This window comes from Pseudoliparis swirei, chromosome 5 (assembly GCF_029220125.1).
Source record: "Pseudoliparis swirei isolate HS2019 ecotype Mariana Trench chromosome 5, NWPU_hadal_v1, whole genome shotgun sequence".
Taxonomy (NCBI): domain Eukaryota; kingdom Metazoa; phylum Chordata; class Actinopteri; order Perciformes; family Liparidae; genus Pseudoliparis; species Pseudoliparis swirei.
Window position 1 is genome coordinate 7,567,068 of NC_079392.1, and position 13,918 is coordinate 7,580,985.

General features: G+C 42.7%; 2 protein-coding genes across 5 annotated transcripts; both read left to right on the plus strand.

Annotated features, from left to right (window-relative positions):
• Positions 1-410: 410 nt before the first annotated feature.
• LOC130194040 (protein shisa-like-2A) lies at positions 411-6,268 on the plus strand. Its single transcript, XM_056414915.1, has 3 exons — positions 411-592; positions 2,898-3,034; positions 4,197-6,268. The coding sequence occupies exons 1-3, from the start codon at positions 411-413 to the stop codon at positions 4,382-4,384; spliced, it is 507 nt and encodes a 168-aa protein (XP_056270890.1). The 3' UTR covers positions 4,385-6,268.
• A 1,700-nt stretch (positions 6,269-7,968) lies between these two features.
• On the plus strand, positions 7,969-13,690 carry c5h19orf44 (chromosome 5 C19orf44 homolog). Of its 4 annotated transcripts, none has more exons than XM_056414488.1 (10): positions 7,969-8,460; positions 8,559-8,708; positions 8,835-8,968; positions 9,095-9,581; positions 9,824-10,118; positions 10,582-10,646; positions 11,312-11,768; positions 11,887-11,976; positions 12,585-12,751; positions 13,512-13,690. In XM_056414488.1, exons 1-10 carry the CDS (start codon positions 8,347-8,349, stop codon positions 13,596-13,598), a joined length of 2,046 nt encoding a protein of 681 aa, XP_056270463.1. In that variant the 5' UTR covers positions 7,969-8,346; the 3' UTR covers positions 13,599-13,690. The 4 variants fall into 4 exon arrangements, with proteins under 4 accessions (XP_056270463.1, XP_056270462.1, XP_056270464.1 ...); XM_056414487.1 differs by having other exon boundaries at positions 7,970-8,460; positions 13,509-13,690; XM_056414489.1 differs by having other exon boundaries at positions 7,970-8,460; positions 8,835-8,962; positions 13,509-13,690.
• Positions 13,691-13,918: the final 228 nt, after the last annotated feature.

Genomic DNA, 13,918 nt, shown 5'->3' on the forward strand with positions numbered 1-13,918 from the left:
GTTTTATAGTAGAGGGGAATAAACATGTAAAACCAAGCTTTTAAAAATAAGCATTTGACCTTTTACATGCAAAATATATGATATAATGTGTTGGGGACCTAAATGGCACTGAATGCTAGGAATGACCCACGTAACAGATTATAAGCATATTAATGTGATATTATCTCAAAATACTACTCTATCTGTGTGTAGTATCGTTGGAAGACTGTGAAGTTATCTTGATTCATAAAAAGTCTCCCCCGGTAATATAAATATAGGCATTCATAAGTTGTAAGCATTGGGCATGGAGAGAGAGAGCGAGAGCGAGAGAGAGCGAGAGAGAGAGCGAGAGCGAGAGAGAGAGCGAGAGAGAGAGAAAACACCATGAGCCACAAAGCGACCGGCTGTGCACGTGCGCTCCGGTGTCTGATATGAGCTCGGACTGCGAAAGTTACTATAGCAAAGAAAAGGTGTTCGTGGAGGGCTTCACGTGCCCGAAAGCGGACAGTGACACCGCGGCTCTTTTCTGCTGCGGGTTCAATGACTTGAAGTACTGTTGTGATGACCCCAACAGCTTTTTCCCGTATGAATATGGATACATGTGGTGGTTGAGGTAAGGGGTGATGAACGCAGCCCAACAAGTGTGTCATTGATCTTCATTCCCGCGTCAGAATGTATATAGGGACTTTTGTATGATGTGCACCAGCCTATGGGTTCAGTAATGGCAAGCTGTAATTCTGCAGAAAATAGTGTATTGTATTCAAGACTTCTACAACAATTTTGAGTTGTTATGGGTTAATGCATGTGTGTGTGCAAGTAGTGCTATCATGTGTGTGTTCACAAAGCTGTATACCTGTCCCTTTGTGACGCCAATTAGGCTATTTGTCATAAGAGACGAGACTAATTAAGAAGAAGAAAACACCACACTAATTTACACTCATTAATGCATATCTTAAACCCACATCTGTAAGTATACCATTCGATGCAATATTGCCTCTTATTATGTTGAAGATATATATATATATATATATATATATATATATATATATATATATATATGTATTAATCCACTGAACTGTCAAAAAGATATTCTAATAACAAATTTTTTCTTCAGTAGTTCCACTAAAAATATTTCTCAGTGAGGTGTGAGAATATAATTTCTCTGTGCAAGACAAACTAAAACTCTCCCCTTGTGGTGGGGGAGGAATGTAATGGAAATTGCAAAAGCTGGATAAATGAAACCAAAACAACGTGCCTTGTTAACCCTACTGGTAAGTGAGGTCATTTAGTGCCAACAGAGCCATTAAGTCATTACATCAGAAGTGTTTTTAAAGTACAAAGTCACATGGTAATGTAGGCAAAAAGGAGGAGGATTCATTATTATTTGATTCTTCAACTGGATGTCATAATTGTATTGTAATGGTATCCCAATCCAACTCAAGTAGCATACCAACTCATCTCTGTCAGAATTGATGAGTGGCTTTTACTCGGCTCTGCGTCATTATTCGTCATTGTGTTCGAGTCAGAACACCTCGGTGCTTTTACTGAGTGCTTTTCTCTCTCAGAGTTCAGAATAGGCGTGCAGAACACATCACTCAAACTGCTCACATGTGATGCCAACGAAGAAAAATGTGTGTCATCTATTAGACAGCTTACATATTTCATCCCGCTTGTTTTTTCTCCCATTTGGTTCCATCATAAAAAACAACACATATACACAGTGTGTGTGTGTGTGTGTGTGTGTGCCTAAGAGGGCAGTTGTGTGGTCTGCGGGGTTCAGCCGAACGCACTACTCTCTGCTCTGTCTTCCTGTGAGGGAGCCCATCAGGCTGAAGTATTCAGGCTGCTATGCTATTTCAGTACTTAAGTCAGTTTAAGTCATCCTTTTTCAAACCAAATAGAGCTGTGGCTCATTGCCCCCGGCTACCAGTGGATGAATGTGTGTGAATGGTGAACGGTGACATGTCGTGTTCGAGCACTTTGAGTGGGTAGGAGGACAAGAATAGGGCTATACAAGTACGAGTCCATGTATCATCACTGCATGTGCGAATAGCCATGGAATGTTTTAGTCAATATAAAAATAAAACGGGGAAATGGATAACATGGCATTGTCCACCTTCCAGCAGCTCGAAAGCTCTCACATGTGAAGATTAATAAACAGCACAGGTGTAGGTTTCGGTGGGGAGAACAAGATAAACCAAAAAGTGAAATTCCAGTCCAGTCTAGTATTAGAGCCAATGTAAACAATGCATCTTTAAGTCAAAATATAACTTGTTGCTTTAATTCATATCTTTGTGTTTTTGCCTTTTTTAATCGTGTTTTTGCCGGCTTAGAGACATATATTCCCGGTTCGGGACTGTCTCTCTACTTGAAAGCTGTGAGAAGAAGAACTGAGCAGCAATTTATCAGACGTGGTGAAGTTAACATGATGTGTGTGAACAATAAGTGACAAGATGAGAAGATTCATTCCTGATGAGAAGTGTTTTCTGTGATGAAGAATCCAGGCACCCAAACAAAGTTGAAGGTGTATATATATATATATATATATATATATATATATAGTTTCACACAAATGTCTCAGAAGATGATGTGATGATGTTTTGGATGACAACCTTAGTTGGCTGATGCTTACAACCGTGAGGTGGTGATTGTGGTACGAAGACTAGAAAAATGGCATCCAAGTACAACACCATTTACCATTTATCAATAGTCATTATGGACTAAACTATAAAAACATCCACATCGACAATTAAAAATGTCCTCCAATAAGAAAAGAAGACGCATCCAATGAATATTTATTGATTTCAATCAGTGCAGTTGGATCCATTCCTATGTCTCCCAGCTCTCCAGTCTGTTGTACAGCACGCTGAAGGCCAGGAATATATAATCCTTCTGCTGTGTTTTTTTTCGTTTCACAGTTTCGGAGCTCTCGTGGGTCTCTCTGTGGCAGCTGTGGTTCTTCTCGCCTTCATCGTCACTCTGTGTGTCCTCTGCTATCTCTTCATCACCACCAAACCAAGAGGTCTGGACAATGGGCTGCCGCTCCGAGCGCCAGGTACCGACTGCGGCTCCGGGTCTCTATAATCAGAGCATAATTGGTCATGTTGTTTCAAAGCCTTGTTTAAAATGCTATAATTTACACAGAATGTCGTCCTGTAAACCATCACATTTAAAAGTGCTGCACACCCCGGGAACACCTACGCATGTATTTTCTCTCAGATGCTCTAGAAGACCTCTCCTCTGGACTGCCTGGGTCTTGACTCACATCTCTTACTCTCCTTTGGCAAAAGTTGAGGCTGGACAACTCGTGATATTATCAGTGTTATTGGCACGTTGAGTCAGGAGATGAGGTGCCTTGAGTTATCAAAGTATTTTTAAATAACATTAAGGCACTTAAGGCTTCTTTGGCAGCACCGCCATTATATACAGAGTGTATTATACATTAAAACACCCAGGGACAGAATACAGGCGACAGTAAACATTCCGGAGAGTACTCTCCATCATTATAGCAGGCGACAGTAAACATTCCGGAGAGTACTTCTCTCCTCACCCGATGAATATATTGTTCAAGCTCATTCGGAAGTGTCGCATGGAAACGGGAAGATTCGATAAAACAAAAAAAACTGTTCTCACGCAGGTTTGAGATGGTTTTTGCCCAAGATGAAAAACACTAAACGGTTTATGGAAATGCCTTCGTGGAATAAAATCCTTTTTAGCATATATTTAACTTGCATGAGTGATCAGCTGTTTCCGATGGGGGCGTCTCCTCAGATAGACCCACGACTTTGTCTTCAGAAGGCATGACATATGGTCAGTACGAGCTGAAGTGTAAGAGTGGAAAGGTATTCCTGAAGACCTCTCTCCATCTTCCTCTTGTAGATGGCCAAGCCGACTTGGTTTTTTTTCTGTTTCGCGACTTCTTCCACGATGTTTTTCTGGCGGATAACAGACATGCGTAGTCTATAACACCAACCTCGAACCCAACTTCACTGTAGCCCAGTTTATTCACTCCTAGCCAGTTGATTGAAACTGTGGCGCCTTACTTGCAGAGGTTTGCTTCAAGTTGGCTGGACAATTCAATGGAAACATAGCGAATGGAAACATTATTATGAAATGATACTACCAGGTGTACTTACTGGTGGTTTGCATCATGCGGCCCCTCGTGGTCTGTTTGGCTCTTCACACTCATGTTCCTAAATGAACTTTCTTTCTTTAAGGCTCTTCATCAAGTCCACAAAGAGCAGGACCGAGCCATTCTAGCGCCCCCGCTGGTCCTCAAGGCCTCAGGAAACACTTCCTGAGGGGCAAGCTGGACTGTGACAACCAGCCCCCGGACCCTGACCGCCTTTTCCAACGTTGTTTCATGGCCACTGTGACGTCCATCAAAGTGGAGGGCCCTGCATAGCCGGTCGGGACTGTTTGTCTCCTCAATTGTGTGGTCGCTCCGAAGTTTCTCAATGGCAGCCCTTTGAAACATTCTGTGTGGCCTCCCCCAGTGAATGTATTCTGTAATACATTATATTTTAATCATCCGCTGTCCATTTCCACACATTTACATTCCATTGGCTACATTTAATATGCTACTCGGCCACTGCGTCAAACTGTGCTCCGCCAAACAAGCAGCTGTCGTGTTAGGAATGACAACTTGTAGAAAGTTACCCGTTACGTGGCAACCAGATGGAGAGTTGGTGAGGGGCCGCTCGGGGAAAGAGACATATGCTGAGAACCACTGGTGAAATCAATATAATTGAATCCTGATCCTTTGAGATGAATAGTTTAAATTGGCTTTGTATTGATGAGATGGGCTAAAATAAATTTTTATTTCCCTAGAAATCTCCTTCAAGTCCAGAGGCTATTTTTCTTAAAAACTGAAACACATATGTATAATTAATTCCTGAGATCCAACAAGAAATTACCTCAAAAAGCTCTTTGAATGATGATTAACCAAACAACAATTTAGCCTCGGATAGGATTTTGTTGAACCTGAGAGATAAAAAAATGAAGGGGATTGTGTTCAAACTGCCTTTGATTGACACAAGCCTATATATTTGAGTTAATTTCCAAAGACACCTTTCATGTTCATATCGCTACGCAATCTTAACTACACCTTTTTATTTGGCAACTTCGCTCCACTCCGGGAGAAAGAGAAGCTTCTTTTTTTCAGCGGTTCGGCGCACTTCAAAGGCTGTTTTTGTTGTTCTTATTTTTCCGATCGCTCTCGCATCGCCTCGTTATTTCCAATTGAGTGAGTTTTGATCCAGAGGGTTAAACAACAAGAAACCAGAGCTATCAGTGCACTTTTAAATCAATTTTAGCACAACCATCCACTTGGACTCGAGGATGAATTCATTCGGTTTTGGAGATTGAGGGTCAAGGTCACTGTTATCATACATCTGTCCCATTCTTACCATAGTTGGTGATTGGATACGCTCAGCGCGTCTGTCATATGTGTACCTGACCCAATGTGTGCTGCCTTAATGGTTGGTGTTCATATATATTTTGTTTACAGACTATAAAACATTACATTACATTTCCTATCAACTCCTCACAAGAAAAAGTCCCAAATTATTAGTGTTGATTTCTCTTCCTCCCTGCAGTATTAGTAGACTTTGTTATTGAAGAGTAGCCGCTGAAAAAGGACGACGGAAGCTTACGTATGATACATTTTATGGACTGTGCACACGTCACTAAAATCCAAACTCAATGCAAATCAGGCCAACCTGGCATGTGGTCTGGTTGATTGAATCCCAATGGGAGCAAGATGCGACCACGGAGCACATGAGCCACATTTACAACATAGTTGACAACAATATCAGCATGGCACTCATAATGGCATCGTCTGTGTGACGGTCGGTCCTGACTGAAATATCTCAACGACAAGAACCCTTTAGCAGCAACAGAACAAACCCATACGCAAAATTGTCCCATTTGCTTTGCAATCTCCATGTAAGTGCTTCGTTGAGTGTCAAAGTCGAGGAAAGGATACAATCTACATCTCATACCCAACTATCAGTCGGAGGCTTTTATGTCGCTGAAGGAGAAACCAGAGCTTTATATTGTAGCTGCAGATTCCCATGTCGGGTCATGGCAGCTCTGCTCATTTTAAGAATAATCGTGTAATGTGTCAATCTCTCTGTTGCCTAACAAATGCACAAGGTCATTTAAGACCAGTAGCACTGCCAGTTATGCTTAATACCATTGTATTTATAGAAATATATTGGGCGGCTCAAGTGCCTCACTGATTAATGTGTATTTTCCATAATTATTATTAAAGCTATGAACCACACTTGCTTATGTGTTGTCCCTTCCTTTGTTGTTCTTAACTTTGATCTGTCTGCACTTCCAGCCCATCATAAAAGTAAAAATAAAAAACTCAAGTTTACACGTTATCTCAGTTCCAAAAGGAATATAGCATCATCCTGCTAGAAAGCCACACACAGGATATTTATATATATTTCAGGATATATTTAAGAAAACATTATGGCAAGTTGGCAACGCTTATATAACTGCATTTATTCATCCAATAGATCTTTTGTAGGGTAAAATACATGTAATTAGTCTATTTCTGCACTCTGACAAATGTTCCTGCATGCAGTATAAAAGGTACATAGGTCATTAGAATTGCTACGGGCGACTAAAAAACCTACAGGCTGGAAAAATATGATCCATTTGGAAGTCAAGTGACCTTAATTTAGACGCATACATGTTACCTCACTACCATTCAAATGCTACATTCATTTTTTCATACAGTATTTTTTTTTATTTGACTAATAATATTAACTAAAAGTACAATTTCCATCACTCATGTCTAAATGGTGTTTACATGGGAACACAATATGTTTTTGTATATTTATTTATGCTGTTGTGTATAAAGTAGTCACATTAAATACAGTGAATCTATAATGATTGACATCAAGTAAATACACACAATATGTAATGAGTAATGAGAGTCTGTTGTTTAATTAGTCTTCCACCTTGGTCCAGACTGAAATACCACAACTATTAAATGGATTGCTATGACAATTAGTAGGCTACAGACATGTATGGTCCCCCGAGGATGAATCCATGTCACATTGGTGATCCTCTTCTCCCCCTTTTGTTTCACCATTAGGTTTGCTATCTTAATTATCTTAAGAACCATTGGATGGATTGTAATCACATTTGGTAGACCTAGAATAAATTATAATCGCTTTGCTCACACCATTCGGATCAAGAATTTTATATATTCAAGACTTGGATTTATGACAAGCAAAACTAAGCATATTTGCTCTCAAACACATTTGTGTTTAGTGCTCACTCGCACATGTTAGCAAGCAGTGAACATGGTAAACATATAATAGTGTCTGCTAAATATTAGCATGTTAACATTGTCAGTGTTAGTTTAGACAATAGTCTGAAACAAGGTTTCATTAGGTTACCACTGGAGAAATACCAAGGCCAGGGTGATGACAACATGTTGATGGAATTGCCTGATGACTCAAGCTCTGAGAATCCACTGCAGGGACAATGTCCTTCAGCCCGCAAATAGCAAACAACAAGGTCACACTAAATGCTATCAGGGGAGGGGAGCGGGAACACATATATATCCTATTTTAAATGTCCTCCCTGTTGTTCAAATAGCTGCTACATTGGTCCTATTTTCTGATAGTGTGTTTTACACTCATTGTATGGACATGTTCACGTAATGGGATGCATTATCCTTGGGGGCAGGAAGGGTGCTGCAGTATCTGAAGGAGACAGGGTTGAATAGAAGAATGTAGGGCACTGAAGTTGACAGGGCTCCCTTCTTAATTTAGTTTATTTTATTTTTTTTTTTTTTTTTTTTTTTTTTTTTGATAATAAAAGGGCTTGTTTTTTCTTCAAGAAAAGAAGGGCATGGGTGGCAGTGGATGCCAGATTGATATGCCGCCCAAAAAAAAAACAAAAAGTAGAAGAAGAAGAATGGTCACGTAATGAACAGTTGGCGGCGCTAATACCCGGATGAGGAATTTCACGGCCGTTTATGAGGATGAAGAAGAAGAAAATAACCACCGCTCCATGGATACGAGGGACGCCTGAGTGGAGGCTATGCTTGAATGTAACGGCGAGAAGTTGGCGTCATTATCAACCTTATTGAGGTGAACTCGTAATAAGCTATGAAGGGCCTCGAGGTGCATCGTGTGGAGGTAACCTAGCTAGGTAACCTAACTAACCGCCAGCTAACGTTGACTCTCCTGCCCCCCGCGATATGCGGGATGAAACCGTCCCAAACTGAGCGGACTACTGCTCGGCCCGGAGCGTAAACGTGTAGCTGACATTAGCGTTATATGTCGATGTGTGTGACGTTGTATTGAGCAAGGCAGTGTGACTAAGAGCGTCGGTTCAACGATGTGGAAACAAGGCGCTCGAAGCTCCGCTCTGGACCGAGCTCAGGCGCTGCTGTCCGCTAAGAAGAGCACCAGAGAGGAAGCGGAGTGTGTTCGGGTGCCGACGGGAAATACAGTGAGTCTCGCGCCTCGGAGCTCTGGGGCACCGAGGGTGGGGTGGGGAGACATCCCTCGCCGTCTCTTACTTTCGGTGATGTGACCTTTTCTCTTCAGGGTGCAGTGGGGGGATCCTTGAAAACCAAGCCCGCTTCCTTAAACACACGCCCCGTATTCTCAGACCTGAGTGACCTGTCCTCGGTCAGCTCGGCCCCTGAGCCTGATGGAGGTGACAGGACCCAGGCAAGAAATGGGCTTTCGTCCAAGGTAAACGATTGTGGAAGCTTCTTTGAGCCGATGCTGTATTTCGTTCAGTATATGTTGATGCAATGGGACTTTACAAACTTCGACAGTGGGACAATTTTATTTTTCAATATGTATTCCCGTCGCCAGGGTCTCAGGCCTCAGAGCTCTCCGGGTGAAGGAGGGAGCAGGTTCCTGAAGAAGGCTCCACTAACTCCAATCATCAGTGACCATTCACCGGTCAGCAAGAGCCAAGTGCAGCGGGTTCCTGAACACAGGTACAGGTGAATCTCGACAACCTGATTCTACTCTAAAATCAATATCCAATTCTTAATATTTACCCCCCTGCTGCTGAAACTCAATTATTGTGTTGTTCTCCAACTTCATCCCCTCTCGCCCTCTCCGGTCAGACACCTGTCATCTTCCCAGCAGGGCTCCCAGGCGGCTGCTCTGAGTAAGCTGGCTCAGATTGAGAGCCGCGTCCGCAGCCGCAAACAGGTTCAGGGCGAGGCCAGACGGGGGCCACAACCAGCGGAGAACCAAACCTCTGGCGTGGGAATCTCCCCGCCACTAGCTGCCCTGTCCCTGGAGGCCCCTGTGCAACTCTCAGCACAGTCCAGTGGTAACCGGAGCCTGAAGGGGATCCGTTTCCTCAAGAACAAAGCAGCTGTGACTGTTAACGACATTACTACCACCACCGCTGCTGCCGGGTTGCCAAAAGGCGGCGCTGTTGGTGTCAGGTCCGGGTCCAGAGCTACGAAGTCGCTGAGAGTGGTGAGTGGTGTCAGTCTGGAAAGTGATGAAGAAGACATGAGGAAACTTCTCGGAGAGTCATTGGATTCAGTCGGCGACCGCTTCTTACCAGGGAGGCCCTCTTCCATGAGAACAGCAGATGAGGTACCTTTGGACTTTGAAGACTGGGCTCTTTTTTTTGTCACCACATGCCATATTTGTTGTTGTTCTTTTATTATGCATGAAGCCAACACCTCTTTTATCACAAAGAAATATAAAAAGTGCCCTTTTAATTGCTCACAAATAGAAGTTAACAGGGCACACACATGTGCAGAAAACAGAAGCACTGTGGTGACATACACAGTTTATTTCAGTTCAAACCAATATTCTGCTTTTTTCCCTTCCAGAGGGTTCACTCCTCTCCTCCTCCAGCTGCCGTCGCTCCCTCATCGTGCTCCGACACAGCACCGCCGCACTACCCTGCCTCTCCTTCTCCTTTCCGCTTCGCCGGTCAGACTCCGGCCCACTTCAGCCCCTCCCTCTTCTCCCCATCCCCCTCTCCCCCGCGTGTTTCCCCATCTCCCAGGGTGGGGAGTCCACAGTGTTCCCTCTCCTCCGCGTCGGGCCGCGGGGCGGTGCTGTCTCTGGAGGAGCTCTTCTCCGAAGAGCCCCACAGTGAGATCAGTGCAGCGACCTCTGACGGTAAGAGAAGTTCAAGGAATCACACACGCATCTGGAAAAGGAGGCAATTGAGTGTCTCAGTTATGAAGATCGAAGGTCAAAAGGACTTACAAACATCAGTGTTTTCCTTTGTGTATCCCACTTATACTGAACCTCTATTGTTTAATGATTTATTGATTTCAAAATGCTTTTTTCATGTTTTAAATCCTCTCTCTGTGTCTCATGCATACTAGATGGTCAACAAGGTACATTAACTTCCTTCTGTAGAGTTAGTTTGTTACTTTGAACATAAAACCATGTCATTAGATTTTGATACAGCAGCCTCAAATAATAATGATTTTCTAGTTTTTACTTATTGGGTGTTTTTAATGTATGATATGGATGAAAAGTAGTAGCACACTACTTCTGAATAATGTGTAGATGACTGTTCTGTGGGTATACACTATCATTTATTTAATTATGTTGTGATCTTGTGTTATTGCAGATTTCAAGATAAATGTGATGACATTAGACGACCTTGGATTTACTGAGAGAACGCCATCGCAGGAGGTGGGTAACAAAAGAAGTTAATGAAGTATGGTAAAAGAAAGTGAAAAATTAGTTGTGTGTATTTCATCATGCTGTCTGAATGTGTACTACATTGTATTCATGAATTACATTAAAACCAAAAGAGCTGAAAGGAATTTGTTATTTCCATCCAGAATTAAATCAATTTACACAAAGGGAAAATTAACTTAATTTAAAAGTGTGTTGCCTGTTTTTTTCTGGCCACTTGATGGCAGTTTAAAAGAGCTGCAAACGCCATGTTGAAATAGTATTCCACGTTGAGTTTAAAAAGTGTATCTGATGACAAACAGTTGCTTATTTACATACCCAGCAGTCACATTTGTGTCAGTCTGACAAACCCAAGTCCAATATTCTCTCTTTCAGAGCTTCGGCTTGGTCTCCAACTCCTTTCATTTTTTTGTATTTGTTATAAGTTGTTATTGGAGCTTTTCCACTAATAACAGCCAGAGACTGGTTGTATATGGTTGGAGATACTTGCTGTCTAAATGATCACAATAGCCATTCTTATTCATCCACTAACTTACATGGAAATGTTTCCTGAGCTATTTGTAAAATGTAGCCTTATCTCTTTTTATTGTTGATCTGGTCGAATCCCGAGAGGGACTCCAAAGACTGATATGTTTGCTTTCTTCCTGCGGCCTAAACAGAGAGAAGTCAAACTCGGCGTCCCTCCTCCTGGATCCCCCAACGGACATCTAGAGCCGCCGCGGTTGAAGGAGAAGAAAGAGGAGCGGCGGCGGCAGGGGGACGACGTGTCGGACTACCGAAGCGACTTTGAGAGCGGGACCGAGCCCGACGACACCGTCAGCCAGGTGTCGGAGCACCTCCAAGGAGACGGAGATGAAGAGGAGGTGGCGTCGGAGGTCCGAGAGGAGGCTTCGCAATCAGCCGCGGACCGCGTGAGGACAGAGTACCCTCTCTCAGACACGACGAGTCGCTCCTGCACCTCAGATTACAGTCAAAAACCCGACTCCAGAGCCTCAGTATCACCTGGAAGCCGGACATTATCACGGCAGTCAAGGAGGCGTGCTTCGACGAGAAAAGTCTTCAAAGAAACGGCAGTCCAGACTCAGCCTGATCCTCTGGCTTACACATGGCCCGCCGGTCAGTCTGCCATATGTGGCATTTGCACATTTGAGACGCGGTCAGGCTTAATTTGTCATCGGGATTAATTTGACACGCACATATGGACATGTTATCTCCGTCTCTCCTCTCTCTGCAGGCGTGGCTGCTTTGGGTCCTGCGGTGGGCATGACGTACCTGGATCCCACCCCACTGGTTGCTCATTCTCTCAGTGCAGAAATGGTGGAAGGTAAGAAACGCAACCAGACAGCAGGAAATACATCAGAATAACACACAGAGTGCTTTAGGCCTGTGTATTATGTCGGTGGAAGTAGATTGACCATTTTTTAAAACCTGGACCCAGATGGTGACTGAAATGGAGAGTATTAAGGTTTGTGCAAGGAGGATGTTACATTTCAAATGATAATCTGTCTGTTGTCGTGGGGCCATTTTCCGCTGATATTTATCTCCATGAGGCAGAAAAGCCAATCAGATGATGCATTGGTTCTAAAATTAAATGTTTTCAATCCTCATTCGCCCGCTCTTTAAATTGCTCCGAGAGCGCCACAGATGGAGCTCAGGGACCATTTCCCCAATTTTTTTAAAGTGATTTCGGCCTTAAGGGTAATGGCAAATGAAAATCTGATTTAATAATAAAATATGCATCCCATGCTCACCAACCCTCTTGATTTTCTGGCGCTTGTAACACTTTCCAGTGAACATTATTCCCCCAAGCACCAGTTGAATTAAATTTTAAAAGGCTCGCATCTTTAGCTTGCTCTTTGCACCTGTTCCTAGTATTAATGCTAATCTTAGCTTAGCTCAATATCTGTGTGTGTGTGTGTGTCTGTCCCTCAGCTCTCAGCATCTCCAACCCCGCAGTATTTGCGCTAAATGAAATGCTGAAACAGCAACTTGCCATGACGAGGCGGTTCATCGAGAGCAGGCGACAGCTTCACTCCAGCCTGGTGCAGAGCCTGGGACCACCGAACTACCGATACACCACGCTGGAGGACACCAAGGAGGTGAAGCGGGACACGACTCAAACGCTGGTGCAGTCGGCCATGATTAATACTGTTCGGTAGACTTTCCTTGCAAAGTTTATTCAACTGAAGAACTGCATGAAGGTCGCCGTTTCCCCATCCTCGTTCGCTGAATGTCCAATTTGTGATGTCACCATATTCATAACTCTGAGGGACGAGACATTTATTCAGTGTTCGTACGGTCATGGAAAACCTGGAAAAAAATGGAATTTTCAAAATGGTTATTTACAGGCCTGGAAATGTTTTATATTCAGGTGTTCATTTACGCTACGTTTGAAATAATTCATGTTTTAAAAGAAAGACGCTCAAAATATAAGCAGGCCTACGCTCTCATTCTCACAGTGCACATGAATGGCTTGAATTAACATTTATAGATTATAAATGTTTATTCTTTTAATCAAACTATTGTCTCTCATTCATTTGTGTCATTTAAGGTGTACTGTATGCTTTGGAATTATCATTGTTAGTTTTAAATACTACATTTTCTCACTTTTTTGTTGAGGACATTTTGTTTAAACTCATTGGTCATGGAAATCGATTGGTCAAAATGTATGAACCCTGTTTATTGCACACAACTTTTCCTGCTTTTGCTGACTCACATATAGCCATTCAGAACAGGGAAAATCAGTACCATGAGACGGAAGTAATTCTTAAGATTAGTTTACATTAAATTGTAATACTTATCAACATGTGGCTTGTTGAAACCTGTTGGTAATACAGCATGTCGTTCTTTCCACAGCAGATCCGCAAGCACAGACCTCCCCCACTGAAAATGGAGGCGGCCTTAGAAGAGGTGCTGCAGGAGATGAGAGACTTCCATCATATCTGACCTCTGGTGCCAAATGTCTAAGCACTGAACAGCAGACATGTGCTTTTTTGCTAAATGATTTTTATAAATTAAATCCTATTTTTTCTAACATTCTGGTGTTTGATGATTTATAAATCACAGAACAATATTTTAATAAAGTTTCATCTGCAATCAGACGGGGAGCTAAAGCCGTTATTTAATTCTCCCTTCAGAGCCACCAGATGGTTTTGGTAGTTGAAAGGATTAGTTTGTATTCACCAGTCAGAATGAGAAAATAACCGATCGAATCTGCGGTAGACCAACTGCTTTGTTCTGCAAGATAAATATATATATATTTTTTT